This window comes from Pteropus vampyrus, unplaced genomic scaffold (genome assembly GCF_000151845.1).
Source record: "Pteropus vampyrus isolate Shadow unplaced genomic scaffold, Pvam_2.0 Scaffold11, whole genome shotgun sequence".
NCBI lineage: Eukaryota > Metazoa > Chordata > Mammalia > Chiroptera > Pteropodidae > Pteropus > Pteropus vampyrus.
The window spans coordinates 3,576,301-3,603,626 of record NW_011888792.1 but is presented as its reverse complement, the minus strand read 5'-3'; the positions used below and the strand labels follow the sequence as shown (position 1 = coordinate 3,603,626).

At 35.7% G+C, this 27,326-nt stretch overlaps 1 protein-coding gene across 1 annotated transcript in view; it reads right to left on the bottom strand.

The window, feature by feature from the left end:
• Positions 1–12,348: 12,348 nt before the first annotated feature.
• XRCC4 (X-ray repair cross complementing 4) overlaps positions 12,349–27,326 on the bottom strand; it is a 235,231-nt gene continuing 220,253 nt past the window's right edge. Inside the window, exon 8 of the mRNA XM_011378956.2 lies at positions 12,349–13,866. Coding sequence (XP_011377258.1) covers positions 13,755–13,866 — 112 coding nt within the window. The 3' untranslated portion in view covers positions 12,349–13,754. The remainder of the gene's footprint in view (positions 13,867–27,326) is intronic.

Sequence of the window (27,326 nt, the reverse complement as noted above, 5' to 3'; positions counted from 1 at the left end):
TGTATGTATGACATATTATTTATTTAGTCTACCCATACTGAATGTGCATATGGATTTACAGACGCCTCACAATAAATTCTGCTACCCTCAGGGGTCCAAGACCTGCTGGTTGGGAACCATGGAATAGGACAGGCTTATGATTGATGAGGAGGAGGAGGGCCTGGGACACATCTGCTGGTCTTCCATTGCTTTTACCATCATGACCTTCAGACCTTCTTTCTGAAACTCTGCACTCTGCTGTGTTTACTGAAAATATTTTCTGTATAAACTTCAACAAGTTGGTTATGACTTTTCACAGTGGAAACATTTTTTTTTTTTTGTACTAAAAAGTGAATTGCATTTTGAATGGACACTTGCACAACCGGGAGAAAAGTCATTTTAAATTCAAGATGCATCAGTTTTCCTATCAGAAGTCAATACTACTTTATTCCTTAAGCACTTGCTTCATGACTCTTCATACCTTTGTGACAGACATATTTAATAATAAATGAAAGCAAAAGGACTTCTTGCATCCCAGTCTAGCTGTTTCCCTTTACATTGCTATCCAACAGGCCAACAAAAATCTACCAATGTTATTACTTGTTGCACAAAGCATAGCTAAAAACATACTTTCTTTTTGAGTGCTTTCTAGAATTTTAGTTTATTTGTCCTAGCAAATATTATCAGAGCTTATATCCAAAATGTGCTCGTTGACTTTTGCCCAATTATACTTTCCTTTTTTGGGGGGGTGGGGGGGTCTGCCTTTCGTGTGATCCTAAGTACAGTTCTGACTTTCTTATAAGCAGCTCCTTCAATATTTCATATACAAATGTTTCTGCAGTCATCTCCTCTCCTTCCTGCACCAACAACATCTTCCTTTTATCATGGCCCAACTTTCCGATAAACTTGTCTACATTTGCTGTCTACGTACATTCATGTCCTAGCCAGGTTCAACCTACTCTGCTCTGGCTTCTGGCCCTGTTACTCCACAGTCACAAACCACTTCCATATGGGTCCAAAGGTCACTTTTTGGTTCTCAGTTCGTTTATTCTCTCAGAGGCATCTGCCATGTTGACACTCCTTCTTTAAATACTTTCTAAAGTTTCCTTCCATGATATGCGTTCATGTATTCATCAAGAAGACTTGTTCTGAATACAAATAATAGAACAATGAGAAAGAAAGACTATGAATGATAGCCTGAGGGAGACAGAGAAGCAAATATGCAGTGACAATAGAGTGTCATGGAGTGTCAATATATGTTATGCAAAGAGGACAGCGTTAAGGACCTATGAGGAATCCTAATGGAGATTTGGAAAGCGAGGGAAAGTTTCCTGAGGAAGTGATGATTCCAAGATCTAAAAGGTGGATAGAAGCTAGCCAGAGAACGGAGTGTGGTGAGAAAGGGTACCCAAGACAAAGGCAAGAGTAGATGCAAGGGCTTGGAAGTGAAGAGAGAGCATGGAGACCTGGAGTAGTTTAGTGCATGTCAAATGTAGGGGTTTGGAGAGGTGAGGGAGAAAATGATAAAATTGTCCTTGGAGTGAGGGGGCATCATATCATGGCACACCTTGAAAACAATTTGAGAAGATTGGACTCTTATTGAAGGCAGTGGGGAGCCATTGAAGAATATAGAGCTGGAAAATGACTGAAGTGGGAGAAAAGATTGGAATGGGGCAAGGTTAGAAGAAGGACTTGTTAGAAGTGTGACACTGATCTAGGCAACAGACAGTGGTAGTGTCACTGGGGATAGAGAGAACTGGCCATTATCGAGGAAGAAACCACAAAATTTAGTGACTGGTTTGGGGCCAGAACGGGCGACAATGTTTAGTCAGGGAGAAGAACACACAATAATAATAACTATGATGAGGTAAATGGTGGCGTCTTTCAGCAACTGGAAACCATCCAAGTCGGAAGGGGGATAACAAGTCCAGCTCAAGTCTGTTGATGCTCTTCGAAAAGCAGAAACATGCTTGGACAGGCAGTGGGGACCCTGGAAGTTACTGGCTCTCCTCTCTCTCTTGCAGAGATAAGTAAAGGAATGAGGAAATAATGATAATTTCTCTGTTCCTATGAGCCTTCTGAGGAGCCTGTGTGAGTGACCCACAATACAAGATGTGCAGAGTGGGCGTGAGAAGCTTCTAGCGGGGAATCTGCTTTTTCTTCTAAGCAGGAAGGAGGACACTTCCCACAACTGTCATAAGCCACAACCCAAGATTCATGGCTCTGAAAAAATTGAGGTGTCAGGGAACCTGCAACAAAAATCAGACACTTAGTGTGAAAGGTCATAGGACTTCATTGCCAAGTTCTTAGCAATATGCTTTTACGAGGCCTCAGTGGTTAAGAAGTTTAGGGGAAGTAGGAGTAGCTCTGAAATAGCTAAAACCTGAGCTGGGGGCTCTTGTCCTTTCTCAGGATCCTGGTGATGTCTTGGCAACAGATCCAGGTTTAAGGTCTGCACATCAGACCAAGTTGAAATGAGTATGATAGATGAAATATAAAGGAAGAAAATATTAGTTTTTTTCATCTTAGCTTTGTTGGCTTGTACATTTTCTTTTGTATTTTAATGTGCATACCATTTGCAGTGGAGGTCTCATTTCTTGCAAAATCATTGCTTTTGCAATCCTATATGGAGCAACATATAAAAAGGATCATAAAAAAAAATGAGGAACTGTATTTCAGTCACTTCTAAGAAATCATTCAAATTGTTAGATATTTAAAGCCAATATATTTCTAACACCACTTATTGAAATATTTTGCCTCTCTGTGCTGTTAGCAGGACAAAAATGAAAGAATTCAAATATTATGGTCCACAAGAACCATATTTTTTGTTTTCAACATGAGTTTTTCAGTTTATATTCCCATTACTTATCATCTATCAAGTCCTATGTTTCTCTCCATACTAATACAACCTGCCTAGTCAAAAGGCTAATACACTATTAATGGAGTGTATTTCCCTCTAGACAGTCTATTAGGAATTCCCCGGAAATTATATTGAGTATATCTCAAGGGCTGACATTTCTTCTGCAAATGTGTAAATTTCTTCTAAGAACTATGGCAGGAGCCACAAAGATTAGAGCTCAACTGTGACCTGAATTTCTGCAAGCAGAATACACTCGGCTTCTCATCAGTGCCTTGCACAAGGGTGGCCAACTCTCTTTTGCCGTATTAGTCATTGTTATCCACACCAGGGAGTGATTTAACTCGGTTTTCAAAAAAAGCAATTGTTCTGCTACCCTCAGGAGCATGTTTAGTCAGTCACTGCACCGGCTTTTGTTGCCTCCAGCATCATACTGCACCCATCTTTCCCCCAGTAATAGTTTTGGCTAAAATTGAAGTGGCAGCAGGTTAACACTAATAATCCCTCACCCCTAACACAGCTATTCTTATGCACCAGGTACTGTGCTAAATGCTGTTTTACATGATTTCATTTAATCCTCAGAACCGCCTGTAATGTGGGATTATTCGCTCCATTTTAGAAACTATAAAACTCAAATTCGGGGAGAGGAAGACAGTTCTCAAGGGTCACCCATCACTTGGGTTTGAACTTAGCTGTTTGACTCTTGAATCTATTTCTTAATCACTAGACCAATGGCTTGCAAATTTTATTCCCAAAGGATGAAGGGGCAGAACTCCAGGATCTTACCCCGTTCACAGCAACTATTTTTTTTGTTGTTTTATATACTGAGGTTCAGTGTAGAGGTCATGGAAATAAGGGTTCACAGCCATGTTTTAAAAACAGTTTGATGCTCCTGCATTTGCTATGTTGTCCCTGTGCAGCATCTGAACCAGCTTGATATCTACACATGGAACCTAGAACTACCTGTGTTGTGCACTCTAGGGTCACCAAATAATTGACTGAAAGAGTAGCCCCACTGGTTGGCTACAAAGTGTACAATCTTATGCCAGTAACTCTGGGTTAGATCAATGGAGGCCTGTTAAACTGATCTCATGACAAGGCGAAGGATATCCCAGCACATGTTAACTCTCATATATCTTTGGCATCAATTTATTAGCTACCTTGTTATTCAGAAATGTCCCAAGAGACATAGGCAGGTATATTTTGCTAATGGGAAGGTTAGACAATTACAATAGTGGGGACCCAATGAAGCAATGAAGAGAGCATGAGAGATGAAGTGAGACTGATGGAGAACGGGCTAGTCCCACATAGCAGAAATGAGAGGTGGAGGGAGGGGGAGTTCTGACTCATTACAGGGTGTATTTCAAGGGCAACTAACTAATCAGATTTAATTTCTTATGGGCCACCCTAAGAAACCACATGATGAGTCTCTACAATTTTATGTAAACAGTTCTACTGTTAAAAAAAGATTACTGTCTTCATCCTAGAGACGCTATCATTTCACATTTCATAAACAATATATGAGTTTATTATATACCATAAAAACCATTTGGATTCAGAGCATTACTATTATCTAATAGATAAAGGAAGCCCAGATTATAGAGAAGCAATGTGCATAAACCACAAACACCAGGGAAAACCATATGCAGTACAGTTTCCTGCATGAGACTGTACTTCAAACTTTTTGGACACAAAAAGCCAGCTGAGAAATCTGCCATTTTGATGCTGCAAATAGTTTTTTGTATTCCAAGAAGTGAGACATAGAGCAGATATCTTTTTAATTCTGAGAAAACCAATCCAATACGCCTTTCAGTTCTGAAAAAGAAATACTCTGTTTTTAAGGCAGAAATAATAATCTGGATCAGATGTTAAATCCAGAGTATGGGTCTTCCATTTAGACATGTAGATTGGACATGATCTGGCAGCGTTCTCTTTCTCTGCAGACAGAGAGTCCAAGGCAGAAAACCTTCCTTTTTCTTTATGTGGATTTATGCTGCCTTACAACAGCATGTCATTGTTCATTGTAAGAGGGACCCTCTCAGAGCATGCAGGCCAGTGGTGTGTTTGTGTGTGTACATAAAAACGTTTATGTGTTATTGTTCCCATGTCCAGATCTTAGCATCAGGGACTATGAAGACTACAGGAGAGTTGGGTATGTCTGAACCTGACAATTTGTAAAAGGTATTGACTTGGCTTGGGACAGCTTAGACTGCATTTCAGCTACCTCATACTTGGTGAAATAAATAATTTAATAGCCTTAGTTTGAAAAAATATATATACTGATATCAAACTGTTTGCCTGCTGAAGTACAGTTAAGGCTGATACTGAGGTAGGTATATTTGGAGAATGAACATAATCCCCCTGAAAGAGGCAGATCCCAGAATATGCAGAGATGGCTCAGGAAGCAGGCTTTAGGATGAGGACAGGAAGAATTTCTTTTTACTGTGGAGCTTCAAAAGATGATTGAGCAGGGAGAGGAGACTCATGTCAGAAGAGATTCCCATTAAGGGGTATCCTTATGTGTGCGCTGGGGATAGGTGTGGACAGCTGGTTCTTGTAACATGGCCACATGATACTGGTGACTCCTTATAGGTCTAGCTACTGCAAATTAAATTAGTCAGTATGGTGCACTTCCCTATCACTATTCCTAACCTTATAGGTTTTTAAGCATTCAGAGTTGGGATTGCTGGAGCATAAGGTTGTTTTGTTTACAAGTTTCTAAAGAACATCCACCCTGTTTTCCATAATGGCTGAACAAATTTACATTCTCACCAACAGTGCAGGAGGGTTCCCTTTTTTACACATCCTCACCAGGTAATATCTCATTGTGGTTTTGATTTACGTTTCCCTGATGATTAGCGATGTCGAGCATCTTTTCATACACCTGTCGGGCATCTTATCTGTATGTCTTCTTTAGAAATATGTCTCTTCAGGTCATTTGCCCATTTCTTAATTGGGTTATTTGGTTTCATTTTGCTATTTCTATACATTCTTTATATATTTTAGATATTAATTCCTTATCAGACATATGGTTTGCAAATATTTTCTCCCATTCCATATGTTGCCTTTACATTTTATTGATGGTTTCCATTGCTGTGAAGGATCTTTTTAGTTTGATGCAGTTCTACTTGTTTCTTTTTGCTTTTATTACCTCTGCTTTGGCACCAATTCCAAAAAAATCATTGAGAAGAACGATGTCAAGGAGTTCACCCCCTGTTTTCTTTTAGGAGTTTTAAGATTTCAGAGCTCCTAGAAAAGTGAAAAATTATACTTTATAGTTGTGAGAACTAAGGGAGGACACACGGTAAATCTGCTGACACAGTCTCTGATGCTGGGGCTGTCAAAAAGACCATCTCAACTATTATTATTATTATTTTTTAAGTTGAAGTTAGTTGCAGGGAAGAATTCATTTACTCAGTTTTATTCTCTTCATATTTTCGTTCTTACCTTGGCACTTTGGGATGATATTTCCGAATAATGCAACTGATGGTGAGTCTAGGGGATGAAATTAAAAATGGAATGGCAGCTGTGAAAATAAAAGCCAGGGACAAAGAGGGCTCTATAAAAGTATCAGTGCATCACCCTTATGGGACTAATGACATTATGCTTTCCTAAGACCTGAAGTGGAAAGTCATTCCACTGTTCCTGGGACAGCATGGAACACATGCAACACACCATGTGAAGCAGTCATGAAGTATTTTGCTTGTCTCATCTTTTTCCTCTTGCTAATTCCCTTTGGCAAGAGGTGGGATGTGATGGCCTAAATGAGGCTTATCCACACCTAAATTCCAGATTCTGAGATACCAGTTTTACTTTCCTACTTAAAAACATATGAACTTCCAGAAGTTACACAGAAAGAATCCCACTGAAGGCAAATGTCCTATCAGTTATAGCTCAGTCTGAAACCATTTATTTGAATGGGATTTCCATTGCCTTTTTGAACAGATTGGTCACATGCAGCACATTTATAGTACGGTGGTATTTCCTGAGGTGATGGTTCTCCCATCTAATGGACACTGAACATAAGTCTCATGAACCATAATGCTTTTTGCACACGAGCCTATAAATGCTCAGTGTGGATTTTACCAAATAAGCCTCCTTCTGCATAAAGGATTCTAAAAGTCTACAGCAGGCAATTCGAACAAAATTGCATTCGCCTCCCTTCACCTTTTTCTAAGCTTACACCCTTGAGTTTTTGTTAATATTTAAAAAAGATATTCAAAACTACACTTCAGCCACCTTGTAAAATGAAAGACTACATTGTACAGGCACCAAAGGTACACGTCAGAGCTTTTATCAAATTCGGGGCCTGCTCTGCTGTGCTAATTGAAACCATATGTTGAAAATGCAAGACCGGATTTTCAGCTGTTCTTTAATTAAATGAAATAAAATAAGGACTAAACCTCACATTTCTTTATAACAAGAGGCTGCTGGGTTGTTCTACTAGCAGGACTGATGGGGACACTGGCACCTATGTTAGGGCACCAGGGACACTGGTAGTTGCTTTAATGTTTAAGACATTCTCAATGATTCTATGATAGGAAGCCAGGTTGCAAATGCTTCTCTAATAAGGTAATGAAGGGAAATAATAGAAGAACTAATTATTTTCAAGTGTACTGGAATATTGACTCACGAAGATTTTTTAATATTCTTATAAAATTCAGTTACTGCAAAAATCATCAGTGAGGTGGAAAAAGTGCCTCCTCATGCACTTGCCCACTGTAATCTGCGGAGAAATAGTGGCCAATATGGGTGTCTACTAGAAAGACAGTAAAAAATATTGTTTCGAGTTTTCTGTTAAAATGTGAAAATATACATAGTTTGATTTTCTTAAAAGTGCTATTTCTGCCACTTTATATTTTGGAGGAGAAGGATACTCTATAGCTCTTTATTGTCTTGGGATCAAAATCCAAAGAAATAAAAGGTTAGTTCACAATGTCTCCTTTCAGGATGTAAGCCCCTCTTTCACAATGCTCTGAGTTTTTGATATCCATTGAATGGCACCAGTGTCTTGAACTCCTCTTTCCTGTCCTCCCAAGATTTGGATCCAGAGCTGATACCTCTGCACAGTGCTGACGCCTTAGGAAAGAAATGTAAATATTGCTTCCAACACAACAGCTGCATCTCCAGCCTCCAGAAAGAGGTGCAGGGAGAAGTGAATTAATGACAGCACCAGCAATTCCTCCAAAGGTGTATATGAGCAGCATTCTACAGGAAATAGGAATATCAAAGGCCTGACACAGGTGCCAGTGTCCCCACTCAGAATCATCCATCAGTCCTGCCAATAGAATGGATAAATGCTCTTCCTTTTCACTCCTGGATGTATAGTTCTGAGATACCTTTCAGAAGGTGCCTCAAAAAATCCTGGTGGGGTGGAGCATATGTCATCCATAGGGCGGGCTGCCTTAATAAGGCATCTTTACTTTGCCTTTTCCTTCTTTTTGTATGCTTCCTGTCCCACACTCCTGCTGCCTGGGATCACATTACCAGATAAACTGCTTGTATGCAAGCCCTTGGCTCAGACTCAGCTTTTGGAAGAATGCAAAGCAGGACATTCCTAGAAGGGTCTTGTAAGAGCAGGTTCCATAAAAATTTTCTAATCTACCTACACTTATTTGACTGGTTGTGTTGTTTCTCAGATAGTAATTAAGCTGGAGACTATCTGTACATCAAAAGTAAATGGTTCAGGATCAGCCTATATTCTGTTTACTGGAACAGTGGCCACCAAAATTGCTCCTGCCCTTAATGGGAACATCTACTATCAAGTTGGATACTGGGCTCTAATCTCTCTCTCCTTTCCTACATTATTAAGAGCCTTCAGGGACAAAGAGGCCTCTGCTCAGAGGGATAGTTCTCTGTGACATTGTGACATTGAGATAAGTGAGGACAATAGTTGGTGAATGAAAGGATATGTGGATATTTGAAAGGGAGAAAATGAGTAGAAGATAGGATGAAGAGAGTTTCAGTTTCAGTGGATAAGAAAGAGTTGGGAGTCAGGACAGGAGATGGTGGATGGTCAGTTATGAAATAACCACACAATGCTTGTTGTTGTGTATTTTTCAAGGTATCGCTCTCCAGTTATTAAAATAGAGAAATATCTCAGGTTACCTCTAGAACACTGGCAAATGAAATCAGCCCTCCTTATTAAAAGCTGTCAGAGCAGTATTGGAAATTTTTAAGTCAGACAACAGTTATGAATGGATACATGAATAGTTCTTTTGTGATTTTATCATTCTACCCTATAAAATGTAGCTACCTATTTTTTAGATTTCCTGATTTACAAGTAAATTCATGAGACCTTCCATGAATTTAGATATCAGCTATTTATTTTATTAAAAATAAATTCTATAAGTAATACTGAGCGAATGAATCAGAGAGACACAAAAGGATGAGAGTTGGCTACTCTTCTGGGCAATATCTGTCAAGAGGCCCCTGGACCGACCTGCTTTTACCATTCCCAGATGTCTAGGAAGGGTCTTATAACCTTAAGTTTTCTGGCAGTCCATACCTTCCCAAGCAAGTGCTAGTCAGCACTGTGGAGCGTGGTTATTGCCATGTGTTTGTTACATAACTTAGTTTCACACTCCTGAACACTCCTGGCCAATACTACTTCTGAGATACCTTCTAAATTGTCTCCTTCATTCCAATGGTTCACAATTGCAAACTTGGGCATTAATCTCCTGGTCTCATCCTCCAGGACCTTCTGTACTCTCCTCTGATCTCACAGACAGCTTCATCCTCAACTTACTCTCGCCAACTCCCACCAATTTCTCTTAATCTCTCAATCAGACCCTTCAACTTCCATGGATCCTCACCCATAACTTTAAAATTTTTTTCTCCTTGTGTCACTTATCTTACCACTCCTTGATATTACAGTTCATTATATAGTGATCTGGGGCCCCAATCTTGACCCCCAATACTCCACTCTTTGAAAGCATGACCAACTTTCACTTACTAGAATATAAGCTCCACAGCAACACAGCACTTGTATTATTCACTGCTGCATCTAGTGCCCAGAAGAGAGACTGGCACAAATGCTTAACGAATCCTTGGTGAATGGATGGATTTATCCTTAAATTCTCTATATGGTCCAGTTCTGTGTTCTGTGCATAACTGATATGAAGATAAACATTTGTTGAATCAAATTTACTCAATAAGCTTGGCTCCAAAATACAGGTCTAGTATTTTATGTATTTGAATGACAGGCGACTAAAAAAACTTTTTTCTGAAGTAGTTTCTTCACTCTTTAAAAATATGTAATAAAGAGATCTTTTCCTGAGATGGAACTTTTCTTTCATGAATTTCTCTAATGAAGCCTGAGCCATACCATCTGATGTCAGGTCCAAGAATTATAAATTTTCAGGGGAAAAAAATCTTCGAAAATGCAATCACCTTGTTTTAGAAGTGAGTGCACGAAGGTCAAAAAAGCCATGCTGCATTGTAACTCGATTTCAGTGACTTCCATTTCAACGTTCTTCTGCGGCTATCTGTTTCAGAGTATAGACATTGGAAAATATGTAGAAAAATCATAAATCTGAACATCTTAACACCAAATCAATAGACATCAGTCTACAAAGTCAAGAAATACAAAACTGGATATAGAAGAGGAAACTATGCATTATGGGTTTATTATACCCTGTTCTAACCACCTGAATCAATCTGACACACAGCAGTGGTTGAAAAGATGCACTGCCCTGGAGAAATACAATAAAATGTTTGTAAATTGTTGTATTATGAACTTTATAGATCTATTGTTATGATTATTTAGGAAACAGTTCCCGTATATCCCTTTCTCACCACTAGTGAGTTAATAGCAAAAATTGTTTTTTTTCTTTTTCTCTTCCACTTAAAACAAATCACACACACACACACACACACTTGATTACTGATATTGATTAGTCATTTTTGGTCTATTCAGATGCGCTAACATTACTTTGAGATTCTAGTACTTTATGTACAAAATCCTCTTAGAAAGATCCAAGGTAAATCTTGGATTATATGAGGTTCATTATTATAGTAAAGTTCCTTTGTGGCTGAGTAGAATTTTATGTTTTATATTTTTATATTTCATATATTTATATTTACATTTAATTCAAAAATTTCCCTCTTAAATGGAAGCCACTAATGAAATAAAAATGTTGTAAAACTTCTATATAAAATATTTTCTTGTCCCATTGACTTGCTAAAATCTTATTTTTGATATAAACAATAATGAGTAACTTCTGTTTTCTTTCTGTAGTCAAGCTTATGTTCATACATCTGTATGTGCAGTTGATCCTTGAAAAGTGCAGGTGTTAGGGGCGCAGAACCCTGTGTAACTAAAAATCCATGTATAACATTTGACTCCCCCAAAACTTAAGTTGTACCTCAGAATCTACAGGGGACTAGTTCTCGGACCCCTAAGGATACCAAAATCTGAGAATGCTCCAATACTTAAAATGATGTAGAACAATGCATATAATTGGCCCTCCACATCTGCGAATTTCCAAGATGGATCGAAAACAGTACAGGTATTTATTGAAAAAAAAATCGTGTGTAAGTGGACCTGCTCAGTTCAAACTCCTGTGGTTCAAGAGTCAACCGTATGTATTATTTATAATTATCATAGAAGGTACTTGAGCTTTCTGAACAATTATTTCTTTCTATCAAAACATCCCACTAAATTTTAATCTCTTAATGAGTTTCTTTTCAAAATGATTTACTAACTTAAATGTTTGAGTGCCTGCTATGCAATAGACATACAATTATTCATCCAACAAACACTAAGCCTCTATGAATTTATCCTTGTACTAAATTCATAGAGGCTTAGGTACTAGGAAACAGAGAGATAAAGCAGATGGTCATCCTATGCTTGATGTGGTTTACTTTCTAAGATGTGAGGGATGGGGGAAGGCGAGAGAGATATGAAAAAAATAGTTCCAGATAGTAACACGCACAATGACAAAAACATTCCAATCAGACAGAGTGATTGCGAATGTAGACATCTTTAAAAACGATATTTTAAGGAAAGCACCTCTGTGGAGGTGACATTTGATTGTAGTTCTGAAAGATGAGAAGAAACCAACTGTATGAAATTGAGCGTTCCAGGGAATGAAACCAACAATATAATGATTCTGAGATCTAGCCTACTTGAGAGACAGTAAGGGACAAAGAAAGTAAAGAGAAAGAAACAGGAAATCAGCAGAGAGAGAGGCAGGAACCAGATCAGATCAGACCTTGTAGGCTGTAGTAAGGTGTGTGGACTTTATTCAAAGGGTAACAGATTACTATTGGAGAGTTTTAATCCAGATAGTAAAATGATTTTACCTAAGATTTAAAAATTCAGTTTGTCTGGACTATAGAGGAGTAGGAGTTTATGAGGAAGACCAGTCAGGAAACAGATGTAGTAGACCAAAAAAAAAAAAAAAAAGAAGTAAATAGAGTCAAGTTGTATTTAAAAATAACAAAATAACAGGATGTAGGAGGAGAAAAACAGAAGCACCAGGGAGGATTTCTGTTTATTTGTCTGTTTTTTTTTTTTTTTTTTTTAGCTCAAAGCAATTGAGTAGATGGTTGTACAATTTGTTGGATGGAGAAGACTTGAGAATAATCAAATCTCTGCTTTAGATGTGATAAAACATCTGAATAAAGGTATAACCAAATAAATGTACTCAGATGGATTTTTAAGAACCTCCTTTTCTGATAAGTTAATGATAAATTACATATATATATAGTCATATATATAGTCATATACATATATGACTACAGAAAGAGAACTATTGTAATATTCTAATTTTAGAGATATTGGCATACAGATGGTATTTAAAACCACAGATAACCTAGGGAGATAATATAGGTAATAAAAAGAAGGCTGAAGATTAAGGCCACGGCAGTCGAACATTTAACTGTTGGGTAAGACGAAGAACTCAGCCAAGAAGTCTAAAAAATGAGTGGCTGGAAAGAAAGAGAAATATAAACAGCACAAGTTTTTGTAAAAGTCAAGTGAATAAAATGTTTACTGAGGAGAAGTGACTGACTGTCAAATGTTGCTGAGAGGCTTAGTAAAATGAAGGTTGAGAATGGACCAATTTTTGAATTTAGCAACATGGTGGTCATTCTAAAATTTGGGTAGCATGGAGGGAATGGAAACCCAACTGGAGAGAAGGAAGATGAAATAAGAGGTTAGGAAGTAGAAACAGTGAATATTTTTAAAAAACTGTGCCAGTTGTCATTGAGGCGAATATGACATAAGTGAATATTACAAGGTTCTGATCTTGAAAGAGGGTCCTTGTGCAAGTAAAACAAATCTTTTATCAACAGTCTCTGAAAAACATGATTTTTTTAAACACAAAAGGGGGTTACTTTTACATTAGTAAGCACTTTATGAAGATCTGTTACTATAGTAAAGAAAGAGTTAAGCTAACTAACATTTTATTAAGAATACAAAGTCTTCAGTGCAGCAGCAATTGTATCATCAGATTTTCAGGTTGTTTGTATACAAACTAAAATTAGATTTTATATATCATTCCACAAGTTAAAATGCTCAGACATAATTGTTCAGAAAGTGACTATTCAAAAAAGAACTGTATACATTTTGTCATATTTCCCAAAATCTTCCTAGACAGGATGTTAGACAGCTACCACATATAATATGTGTGAACTGAATAAGATAAATGTGTTCTTTACAACAAAAAGTGAGATTTTATGTAATTACAGGCATGCTGAATGAATAGTTTAGAATAATGTATCACTGTCATCAAATCATATCTTCGTATACATGTGTAATCCATTTTGCATAATAGTTTCAACTCAGTGTGTATGTAATTAAATTGTAAGATGCAGTAATAGCTGCTGCTCAGTTGAAATTTTGCTTTTTCTAGTTGAAAGAAATGAATAGAAAACATAGTTTAGTGAACATCAAAGTACTTTTTTGAGACAGTTAAATCTCATCAAAGAGGTCTTCTGAACTACTGTTTTTTAGAGTTTCTAGAGACATGTTTTCAGCTGAACTGTGCTCCTCTTTCGACATCTCAGGTAGTGGAGGATCAAGCCTAGAGTAAAAAGAAAATGAAGATAATTTTATGTATTAAAAAAATTCCATATAGAGTAAGAGAAAATTAAGAGATACATAAGTGAAATAAAAGTTAAATCCTGTTTTAGAATTGGTTTTAGAGATTTATTTCCCTATGTTGAATTTAACATAAAGAGTGATGAAGGGAATTTCATTTCATTAATTGCTTTAGAATTAATCTGTCTCTATTCTGAGCTAATGAGAAGTCAAGGGCCTATAACAATACTCATGATTAAGGTGAAAAAATAAAATATTCTCTGTTCTGTAAGTACTTTTATGCCAAGGCAGAGATGGTTTCTCAAGCCATTTCTTCAATATTTCTATCCCAATTTACATTTCATTCGGCTCCCTTAAATTCTACCTATTAACATGCATTTTAATCTCTTAAAAGCAGAAACTTCTGATCACATGAATTTTCTTTAGTGGTCATTGGATTATAAGTGTGTATATACTAATAATGACTTTAACAGTTGTTGATGAAATATTGTTGGTCCACATTCATTTACTGAATCTACATATCCTCATTTAGTAACTAAATTTTATTCCATTTCAGTATTGTAGTTACGACATCAATGGAGTGACCTCTATATTTATGTAAATGTTCTTTTTGAGTCCTAGGATAAAAAGCATGGTCGCTGATTGTTAACTGGTCTTAAAAACCAGTTTAAAAAAACTTAAAACGCTGGAGGGTAACAGAGCTCAATCAGAAGGACAGCTTAGAAACATATACCCTTGTATATAAACCTTGTCAGTGGTTCTTTATGAAACCTAAATAAAATATGCTTAATATTAACAATTAGAGGTAGTTTCAGGGGCAATTATGACTAGGTAGAGTCAACCCAGTAATACTCAGTCGTATTTCTAACTTTAAGGGCAGAAGAGTCATAGCAGCTTAGTATGGCTGAAAGAGAATGGGACTTGAAATCAGGGTATATAAATTGGAATCCAGGTCTATTTCTTAAAGCTATGTGGCTTTAGGAAAGTCGTTTAACCTAACTGAACTTCTGTTCTCTCACCTGGAAAACTAATATAATAATAACTGCCTCAGAGGTGGTCTAAAGATTAAATGAGGTGTTATAAATAAAAATGCTCATAAATTCCCACAAAACATTTGGAAACTATTATTATTAGCTGCTAATATTACATAAATTACAAAAGAGCTCCTGCTAATCACTTCTTTAATTTAAAAGAATAACCAATTAAAAATCCCCAAACATTGAGTACATTTAGATTATGAGTATTTCAAAAAGTCTGCACCCATACTTAGTTGCACAGATTATTAAAAATGAATCCACATAGGCTCCTCCTTGGCTTCATGACTGCATACAATTAACCATGGTTGGCTGCCACTAGACCTGGGATGTGTTCTTATCCTGAGCAAGCCAAGTTCAAACAATATTACCCTCATAAGAATGCCAAGGTGATAGGCATTAATGCATTGTCAAGATGACGAGTACTGCCCTCTGGGAGATTCAATGTTAAAATTAACAATAAAGACGAACATAATTACTATAACACATAATTAAATATCTAAAAATATATTCCATAGGAAGAGAAAATGATATAGTACAGAATAAAAGTATAATTATCACATGTATAAGTTTTCAATGTCAACTCAAAACACATTTTTCTCTGGCTCTGTCTTAAGAGTTGCTTTTTCTCCTAGCAAAACACAGAATTGATTTATTTCAATTAAAAAGACAGACATGGAAAAACCTCTACAATTTGTTCGTAGTTTGAACACCGTACAACCAGAACACAGAGATCAATTTAATTTTAAAAAATTAGCATAAGACAAAGAGACCGCTCTAAAGTGACAAGTCTGAAAGAAATCGATTACTGGTGCTCCATTTAAGATTCCCATCTCCTTCTGAAGTCACAAGTAGCTTAAGAAATAGATTTAGACTCTTTTGTTCTTAGTGCCTAGCATATAATAGGTGCTCAATAAAAGATATTTAATGAATGGAAATCATTGTTCTACAGCTTTCATATTCATGGTAAGTTAACAGAGTAAATGTAGAATTCTCCACGCAACCAAAAAAAATATTTAAAAAATGTTTAAGATTTTTTATAAATTCTGAAAAGCATAATGAAGAAAATAAAAATGTCCATCATCCTATTTTATATTATTTATATTTTCATATATTTTTGCAAAAATGGGATCATTCTACATATACATAATTTTTTAGCTTGATGTTTTCACTCTACAAAATGTTAGCAATGTCTCGGCATGTTGAAAAATATAGATATACATTCATTATTAATTTTAATTTGGTTGTACTAACCATTAAGGCAATAACTGCCCAGGTACACAAAGAGCTATGTACCTATACCCAGGAATTCCACTCTTAGCTACATACTTTAGAGAAACATTTGCCTGTATATGTTCAAATGTTCATAGGTGCATAGTTTGTAAAAGCAAAATAACTAAAAACTATCCAAATGTCTCGCGACAGGAAAATGGGCAAATAAGTAACAGAATTTTCACACAATGGACTACGCATTTGATACAGCAGCACAAATGTGTGAATCGCAAAGACACTGTTAAAAAAAGAGCAAGGCACACAAAATACACGCAATATGATTTTACTTATTTAAAGTTTGAAAACATGTAAAGTTTCAATATTAGTCGTTGAACACTGGGATATGTATGAGTTTACGCGTGCTTGTGTCAGTGTATCTGAGTATCTGGATCTTATTTGCTCTTCTGTGACAATGTTCTCAGATTTCTGGGTTTTGTAGCTTTGGCTATTGTGAAGATAGTGATAGAGAAGAGGGGCAGGTTTAGTAGAGTATAGTACAGTATAGTATAGCATAGTACAGTATAATACAGTACAGTATAGTATGGTATGGTATGGAATGGTATAAAGGCATACTATATTATAAAGTATAGTGTAGTCTAGTATAAAGGGTTCTATTTTAGACATAGTAGGTAAGTTTGAAGTGACTGCAGGATAACTAAATGAAGACGGATGTTGAATAGATAAATAACTATACAGGTGTAGAGCTCAGGAAAGATGATTGGACTACATGTACAGAGACAGCAGTCACTGCCATATCCCTGGTCACTAAACACAAATGAGTAAACTGAAGAGATCACCCAGAGAGAGCCTACCAGAAAAAAAAGTTTAGTATGGAATCCTGGAGAATGTTAAAATTGCAGGGACAGAGAGTGAGAGAAATGAGTGAAAAGAGACTCAAGAGGAATGACTGAAGAGACCAAGTTTACTTTGTGTGCCCACAGCAAGTGCTGTTTCCATTTGCTGCCCAAATGCTGGCTTTCTATACAACTTTGACTGCTGGCTCTGTTAACACACGTTACATAAATTATTTTCACCCACTATGAATTATCTGGAGTTGAAAAGAACAGCTTGGAAGGATGCTGCTATGCTTGTGATTTATTACAGGGAGGAAGAACAGCAATGTTTTCTTGTGTAAAGAAGAAATCTTAAACTCTTGGACTATAGCAGCCACGGTAAAAATCTAGCAAAATGGTCAGGCCCAGCCTGGCAATCAAAGCAGGGTATTTGGAAGCAGCTGTTTCTCTCACATATATAATAAGTATATATGGCTTTTGCTTTATTAACAACTTTCCTAGTATTTACCTACCTCATCTCTGACTTTCTCCTGGGATTGGGATAAAGGTCAGATGTGCAGCCAGAGATAAAGATGAGTGGTGAGGTAAGGGCAATGTATTGGGAGAGAATCAGATCTGAGCATTGGCTGGGACATACATTATCTGCTAATAATAAAAGCCAAATATCTAATGGTTTGTTTTTTAGGATGTGAAAAATCAAACCTTCATAAAAATGACCATAAAAATAGCCAAATCAAAGTATTAGGTACTTGCTACTATTAAATAACTAGACAGTTATCATACTGACCTTAATAGAGTTCCCATTATGGTATAAATTATGAAAACATCTTTTAAATAAAAAAAGTTTTAAATAATGTGCTAAAAGATTTGATGTCACCAAAGTTGCCACTGTATTTTCAATTCAAATTTTAGTATTTTAAAAAATATTTGAATTTAGAATAAATGAGAAAAGTATACAAATTTCTAGTTGACTTCATAAAAATCCAGAGCATCTCCTAAATAAGCAGTCTGAAGTCATCAGGATTCATTAAAACAAGTGTTGAACACTGTCTGGAATCTAGTAGGCCTAGGCAACATTTCATTGAACTGAAAGAAGAGAGGTTGAAACTTTGTTTGTGGCAACTATAGTGGCAAATAAAAGAAATTGCATTAGTTATTTTCGATTAAGTTTCTAAAATGTCTTTTCCTAATAAATATTACTTTGCTGTTCAAATTTATCAAGAGCAAGAAGACAATGGAAATATGGTTTTGAAATAAATAATTTTGAATGAAACAAAGAAAGGAGAATTATGAAGAGTGAATACACTTAATGCTAAAATGCACTTCTATGCTTTATAGGTACTGGAAAAGAATGATAATTCTAAAATTTCCCTGTTATATATATTACATATACATATGATATATGTATAATATATATTATGGATTTGAAAATAACGTTCTCTAGTTCTATATAATTGAACATTTAGAGTCACAACTATTAAGATAAATATGTCCATAATCCACAAGGATGTCAACATTTCTACAGGAATTTCATAATAATAAACTGGCAGATTTTGTCTCTCTTACTATACTTTATTCAGAAAAATAATATTACTCTGATAATTCATTAGATGATCAATATCAAAGTCCATATATGCTTTTAAAAAAATCAATACCTGAAAAAAACCTTTATTAAATCCCACTTCCTCCTGCATTTCTTACAAGTTTCAAATTGGTATACATGACATCTGCTATTGTTGATCTATGTCTAGTAAAGTAAAAATCTGTCATTTTGCTAGAAAATGATTCTCCACAACTCTAATTTCAAGAGAGACCATTGCTTATTGTTGCTTGGTGCACTACAAATGCACTACCCTAGAAGATTCTCAGACTGCTTTATTTGACTTTGCACATAAATGTTCCAATGATTGCATGCACTAATTAATGAAAAAAAAATTGAATAAAAGAGGTACAAAGTATTTAAAAGGGCTTGATAAAGTTAAGCCACGTGCCCAAAGCCACATAGCCAACAAACATGAAAGTGAGCAGGCAGGCAAGTTGACAATGGAGCCAGGACATTAGCCTAGGTATCCCTCACTTCACAACCCATACCCCTTGTGCTACGGTGGTATTTGAAGGTCATTAATTCTTATTTCTACTCCAGAGGGAGGCAGCTTTGAGTTGTGCAGTGTGTCTCAAAAAGTAGTTCCATGAGATACTCTAAAAAATAAATCTGAGGTTCAAAATCTTTGGGAAATATTTATTTTTCTCCACTAAATTCTGTTTCACATGCCTATTATACACTAAAAGCTATGGAAGTTCTATAAATAAATTTGTTAAATTTTTAGGTAAAACAAAAAGCAAGGTGCAGAAGGGTGTATGTAGAAAATGTATATAGGTGTATGTATATGTATGTGTTTATATGTAAATAGAATAGCTCTGGAAGGATTCACAAGAAGCTAGTAATGGCCTAGTCTAGAGAGAGGGACTTGGGCTGAAGGACAAGGATACTTTTTGTTGGCTATTCTTTTAAATTGTTGAGATTTTTAAAAAAGCCTATACACAGATCACATCTTTTAAAAGTCCTTTAGGAAAAAAAAAGATGCTTATTTAACCTGGTTTTTACAAATGAATTTGCATCCAAAGCCTTTTTTCACTATCTCTCAACTATTAACATCCCAAGAAACCAATGTTCTCTGGAACAGGCTGTGTTACTTTTTTCCCTATGAATATAACATTTACTAGCCTGAACCCCAAAACGCACTGGTGTAATGAAGAAAAATGAAAACACAGAAAAAAGAAGATAGACCTCTACTTTTGGCTACCAAGAGGAGTAGAAGAAATATGGGCAGAAAAAATACCCAGGCATGGAGTTTAGTGATTTCTAATGAACCGGGGACCAGGAGTGATAGTTTTCACCACAGGATGGAACAGCTGTTTTAGTTTCCTGCTGCTGCTGTAACAAATTACCATAATGTAGTGGCTTAAAACAACACATATTCATTGTCTTAGAGTTCTGGAAGTTGGCAGTCCGACCCAGATCTCACTGGGCTAAAATTAAGATGTTGGCAGAGCTATGTTCCTCTCTGGAGGCTCTAGTGAAGGATCTATTTCTTTGCTTTTTCCAGCTTCCAGAGGCTACCCTCTTCCTCCATCTTCAAGCCAGGAATAGTAGGTGGACTCCTCACATCACTCTGACCTTGCGTCCTTCCTCACATCTCTTTCTCTGACTTTCCTGCCTCTCTTCCACTTAAGGGCCTTTGTGATACACTGGACCAACCTGGATAATTCAGGATAATTTAGCAACTTTTAAGGTCAGTTGATTAGCAACCTCAATCCATCTACAACCTTAACTTCCCTTTGCCATATGGTTTAACTGAGGCCATAGTCTCAGTTTTTAGGAATAAAGAAATGGACTTCTTTGGATGGGGGGCTTCATTCTGCCCGCAATTCCAGTCTTGGTTAGGGCTCAACTGTCATTCTGTCTATCAGTTTAAATATATTTCAGGATATTTGACTAAAGAAACAGGTTGAGTAAGACCAGAATATGAAAGGCCCAGAGCTAAAAGAAACCCTCAAACTGGCTGGAGGAGGCATTTGCAAGGTCTGTGCAATATGATCTAAAGCTCAAATGAACCCACACTGGGTCTTGTTATCTAGAGAGGAACTGAACCAGAATCATCGAGACAGGCTGGTAATGACTATTATCCATCACCTACTCATCCATTACTTATTGAGTCTTTACCATGGGTCAGAGACTGTGCTAGATGCCTGGGATACAAAGGTAGGCAAACAAACAATCCACAGCAGAAGAGAGCTGCTGAGCTCCCCTGATATATACTTCCAGCAGCTCTGGTCTTACGGATAACAAAACAGAGTGCTGTGTTTCACACAAGAGTTCTAAAGATTAAGGCTGTTAAAGAATCACAGATAGTGCCACCTTCTTGGGCGTTACCTATGATGTTAGTCACACAGGGTCAAAAGCTTAGAAGGGCTTCATTCCTGGTTTAATGTTCTGCTATCACTACCTTGAAATTCTTAATAATTTTGAACCAAAGGGTTCTGCATTTTCATTTTGCACTGGGCCTCTAAATTATTGTGGTCTGTCCTGACCAGTCTGTTCTGGTCACACTGAGTGACCTCAGTACAGTAGACTCAAACTGAACCTAACCAAGTGCTTAGACTTATTCTGGACCAATAAATGGAACTTTAATTACGTATGGATGTATGGACTCATTCTGTCCTATTCAGAATCTAGTTTTGATCCTTAATTAACATAACCACAAGTAAATCTTTCTAACTCTTAAAAAACACCTACTTTTTCTTTTCAGGGAAATACTTGGTGAATTTTTTCACTGGCAATCTTTTTTTTTTTCTTTTTGGCCTGCAAATAAATAAATAAAAGTTATTTTCCTGGCAAATAAATAATCTGCTTTGTTAGGCTTTTCCTTATACCTCTCCTCCTCTGTTTTCTTTTCAAAGCTTCACTGTCTTTTGTTTTATAGTAAGAAAATTCAGTTTCTACTTTAATTTACAGCCTTTCCCATTACTTTAGTCCTTGCTAGTGAACTTTATTTTTAGTATTCTCAAAATTACTCAGTCTAACTAATTCCTCTGCTCATAGAGCAGCATACTTCTCATCAGTGCCATCCTGTGCTGTGGCCTGCCTATCTCTTTCCCTTTGAACTGCTGAATATCATTCTGTTCATGAAATGGGTGACAAAGGATGATTCTCCAGTCAGAATCTTTAAGGAAGACGGACTTTTTTAAAACATCACCAACATCATATAACTTCTATATAAAACGAGTATAATATAACATACATAAAATGTATAAGCTAAAATGATCATTTCTTCACAAAGCGTACTAACTCATCTTGGTATTCTGGGTGAAAGTAAAGAGAGCCACCGCTCAAATTCTGAGAGGTGTTCTGTCTGTATTAAGGAAATATATCAGAAAGGACCAGGGCACTGGAAGAAGGCAGATGGAAATAATCTACAAAATTCTGCAGGGTTTTATTCTGAATTAAAAAGATTAAACTCTTCAGTTGATTTAAAAATATAACCAAAGTGTAAAGCAAAACCAAGTTGTATAGGGAAGTAGAATGTTTTTAAAACAAATCACTGTATCTCACTGTGTAGATAACGTTGTAAAAGCCATGGAGAATGTAGTCTATATGCTCAGAATGACAGGAGAAAGACCTGTTTAATCTCTTGCCTTGAAAAAATTTATTACATGTATGGTATTATGATTCTAATAAAAGTTCGTGTCAGTACTAAACTTTCATTTATCACACTAAAACGTGAAGTAATCTCAAATGTTATTTAAAAGTCAGTCAAGTCAACACAGAAAACTGTTGACTACTGCAGTATGTTATGTTTACATAACTATACTAAAGTGTCATATGCATTTTTTTCATTAAAATATCTTAATGATTACATAAATTACCAATTTTTTCATTATTTTTATACTAAACTAATTAATGTTTATTTTGGGGAAGCACGGTGAATACAACATATGGTTCCATTAGAGCATTGACTGATATGATTTGGTCTTATTTCTTTAAGTATCCTACCGCAATCAATGCCTTAAGTAAAATATAAAATAGAATTATTTAATCATAATTCCCCAGAATTCACAGGAAAGGGAAGCTTTTACATGGCATTCAGGAGTATTGATAACAAGTTTAATGAATCAATATTTTATAAAGGCACTAGTTTGATTTGACTCTAGGACGTAATTAAGCCTTGAACACACACATTCAATAAATAATCAATTAACAATTTAAACAACAATAGTTACCTAACTAATCTTATTTTGCTGTTATAAGAAAGCTGTATATCTCAGCCTCAATTGTTGGTCATCTGAACTATATAATTATTTACTTTGCTCCTTACCTTTTATATCCTTCTTCTTCATCTCATCTTCCTACTGCTGCTAAGTATCTGTCTACAACACAAGTCTGATCATTATGTTCTACACCTATAAGATTATAGTTGAAACTCCTTAGGCACAACCAAAAAAACAAAACAAAGTAAACAAAAAAAAAACCCCTGCATCATTTCCAGCTTCATGTCTGCCTTTCTGGCTCTAACTATCCAATGCTCTTCCACACCAAACTTCTGGTCATGGACCAACACATCATTCTCCTTTATCACAATACTTTCCACATAGTTCCCTCAGCTTGAGGACTCTTTCTCTTGCTTTCTCTACTTAAGAGGCTGCTAGTCATCATTAAAAGTCAAGTTCAGATGTCACTGATTTGGGAAAGCCTTCCATATTTGCCTATGCAGTGAAAATATTTACCTTCTATTCTCCATAGTTCATCCTAAATCAAATAGATCTTTGTTCCCATAACCACTGCAGAGTAACACGCCCTAAACTTAGTGGCACAAAACAGTGACTATTTAATTATGTTCATACTTTCTGTGAATCAAGAATTTGGATAGGGCATAGTTGGGATGGCTGTCTTTGTGACATGGTATCAGGGCCATATCTAGGAATACTGAAAAACAGCTTGACACAATGGCTGGAAGCTGGAATCCTTTGAAAGCTCATTCACTTACATCTGGTGCTTGGGTTGGGCACCCTTGAAGACAAGGACTGGAGAGTCTTCAGTGGCTTAGCTTCCCTGCAACATGGTGGCCTAGGGTGGTTTTCTTACATAAAAGCTTAGGGCCCTGAGCACGAGGTGGCCTTTTCTGACCTATCCTCTGGAAATCATACAGTATCACTTCTCCTGCATTCTACTCATTACGAATGAGTCAAAAGCCCACTCAGATTCAAGCAGAGGAGACACAGAATCCACCTCTCACTGGAAGTAGCGACAACAGATTTCAAAAATCATAACCATAGACAGAAATTAAAACGTTGAACCAAGAAAATCTAACACTTGTTTGGGAACTGGGAAAGCTGTCATCTATAAATTCACATGCAGCCCCAAAAGACAACCATGAAAATTGAACAGGCTATAAACATGCATGGAAATATTCAGCTAGATTCTGCAGCCTGATCATAATTTCCCTTTAAATATATACATATATATATATATATCCTCCAAATTCTTCTCAAAATATTACTAGGCCACTATGGATGGGTAAACAGAGAAAATTTTAAATCTTAATTCTTTTAAACTGCCGTCCAGAGTTCATTCTTCTATTGCTTTCTGTAAAAATAGACCCATTTGTCATACTGTAAAAAAAAAAAAGGAAAGATGTTTGATATTTCCCATTCTATCACTGGACACTTTTCTATAACTGAAAAATTTGAAAGTGATTTAGAAGCAATTAAAAATCCATTTGTAAGAATGTAAGTTTCGAGAAGGCAGGAGCCATGGTTATCTAAGTATATAGTTTAACCACCTACGGAAGATTTGATACTTAAGAATTACTGTTTTATAAAGTTTGTTTTTAAAACTCAAACTCAGAATACGTTTCTTAGAAATTTTATAAATAATAGAGTTTCTCAGATCATACCAGTAAAACTATTTAGCCTATTATATAAATAAACTGTTAGAAAGTAATAATCATGAGAATTAATAGTTGACACAATTATAAGACCTGTTTTTCTCTTTCTTTTCCTTCCTTCCTTCCTTCCTTCCTTCCTTCCTTCCTTCCTTCCTTCCTTCCTTCCTTCCTTCCTTCCTTCCTTCCTTCTTTCCTTCCTTCCTTCCTTCCTTCCCTTTCATTAATTCCTTCCTTTCTATTTTTTTTACAACTTTTTCACTTTATTTTTTTGTATTTTTTAAAATTCACTTGATGTAAATAATTTATATAACTTACAATTTTACATATTTGACCCCTTTTACCCCATCTACCTCCCTCCTCATCCCTCTCAAGAATTCCTTCCTTCAACCAATATTTTCTTAGTGTGAAGCACCATGCTAGCCTCTGAGATGAAGAATTAAAATATAACCCCAGACTGAAAATTTCATAGTCTAGTTGAGCAAAAATATATCTAAACAATTAAATATGCTGTGATAAAGTATGTACAAAGTATTGATTTATAACATTAAAAAATACTTTAAGTTCCAGATCTAGATGTTAGGAACATATCTTTCCTTATAAAGGCTTATTTGTATACATACAAATTAACATGTTACACAAAAAATGTTACTACAAATGGTTTACCACAAGGTAATTTCCCATAACTTTGAAGAGATACTCGGCCGTTAACAATTAAAAGTAATTCTTATTCAAACAGCAATAACTGTTTTCTTTCCTTAAGCAACTTTTCTCATAAAGAAAATGGAATTATTGCTGTATCAGATGAATGAATATTTAAGGAAAACATTTATTTATATTCATGATAATTTTATTAAAATAATAATAGACTCTATTATGTACTTGATAAACCCAATCCCAAATATCTAACATTTAGGTGGGGTATGGTTAAAGGCTATTTCCACATCTGAATGGCCCTTTTAGGTCCAAAATTCTAGTATTGTATTTTCGGGATAGAAGAGAATAGTGTAACTTTAAGATTTCATCCAAAGCTATGAAACTAAATTTTCTGTATTACCTCTTTTCCTTAACTTATTTTGAGTGTTGAATCATAAATAAATATTCCTTAGGGTGAAATAGTTACTGCTTGAAATGAACATTTGGTTAAAAGAAATAATGAATCTCCTCAATCATTTCTTAAGACAACTAAGGTTTCAAATACAGAAATTTAAAATTCTATATCAATCCAGTGGATGCAAGCAACAATAAAAATTATTTATTTTTTGGTATATTAACTAGTAAATATATATTAAAAAGACTTCAAAAACTTCAGAAAAATAGAAAAGAATAAAGTAAAGATTATCCTCTGTCCATTTACCTGCTGTAATTTTAGTATATATCTTTTTTTGAATTCAATATTCAAAATTCTATTGAAAGTGTATTCGAAGTTGCTAATCTATCACCAAGAGTAATAGCTCTTTTCATTAAATGTTGTCTTTGCTCAAGGTACTGTGTTAAGCTCTTTATTCATGTAATTGTCACAGTTACCCTATGCCTTGTTACGTCTCTATTTTCTGGATGAGAAACTAAAAGTAGATATTTGAGTGACACCCAAGTTCTCACAATTTATAAATGGCCAAGGCAGGACTTAACCCAGTCCTGCTGTTCTCCTCTGGGCTCTTATCCAATGCCTCTTTCTCTTTTTTTCCTTTGCCTCAAATGTCTTTCTCTTCGTTATTACATTTCCAAATTCTACCTATCCTTGGAGGCTCAACTAAAATGCTACATCCCTCATCAAATTTGCCTTGAACTCTCAGACTCTTGAGATCTCATATTACACATCACTAGAGAATTATTCTAACATAAAGTAAACTAATTCTGCTCAAAACAACATTGTTTTATGTGTTAATTGGATAATTATAATATGCGAAATTGAGAGCAGGGCCATTTACAGCAAATATTTCTTAAAGTGCAAAAGGTGTTTGGAGTCAGATTATAAGCTCTGTTTTTCCTTAAAGTCATTAACATCACCATCTTGATTGGCAATCCTTAGCAAGCATTTGAAAGTGAATTATGTTCTACTGGACATTGTAGGCATAAAACTGACATGGTCACTGCCCTCTTTGAGCTTACAATCTCAAACAGATGTCAAGGTATAAACAAACATAAAACGAGATAAAGGTGCATACATACATCTGTTTAACAATTGAAATACATTGCATAAAATGATTACATTATATTCCAGTCACAGTGCAAGTGTCGTATGTGTGCATGTGTAGGAAACTGAAATGTTCATATTCTGGGTCCAGGTAAGAATTTTTCAAATGCAGGTTTTGTCTGTATAAGCAATAGTTCACATCTGTGCAACTGGAACTTTATTAGAGTACAGATGTCAATCATCACAGAATAACCACTGTACACATGTGAACCAGATGCTTTCATGTAAAATAACCCAGGGTGTTTTACAGATGAATCACTGAAAACATAATTACACATCAGTCCTAGCTTATTAGTAACAGGTCCACTTATGTGGAAGCCATATGGTACTATCCATTCTGAAGTAGTGGAAAATACAAAAATGGGTACTTTGAGATGTTCAAATATACACTCTTCTTTTGCTGCTCTGTTGTATTATCCTTGTGGCAGGGTAAGTGATGATTATATGTGTTCAGTCAAATGTCTTTGGAACAGATGTTTATTGCTACCTCTTATTAGTAAAGATTGTGCCAATAAAGTTTACATTATATCCTCTTTTTCAAAGAATTTTACTTCAACAGAAAATAAAATGTGTAGTGGCTACGCAACTCCTATATATCTAATTAGTGACTGTTAGGGTAAATATTCATTTACAATACCATACAATGTGAGTTCAGTCTTAAAAATGTTATGAATGTTATCTTTTGTATATTGTTTAAATATGCA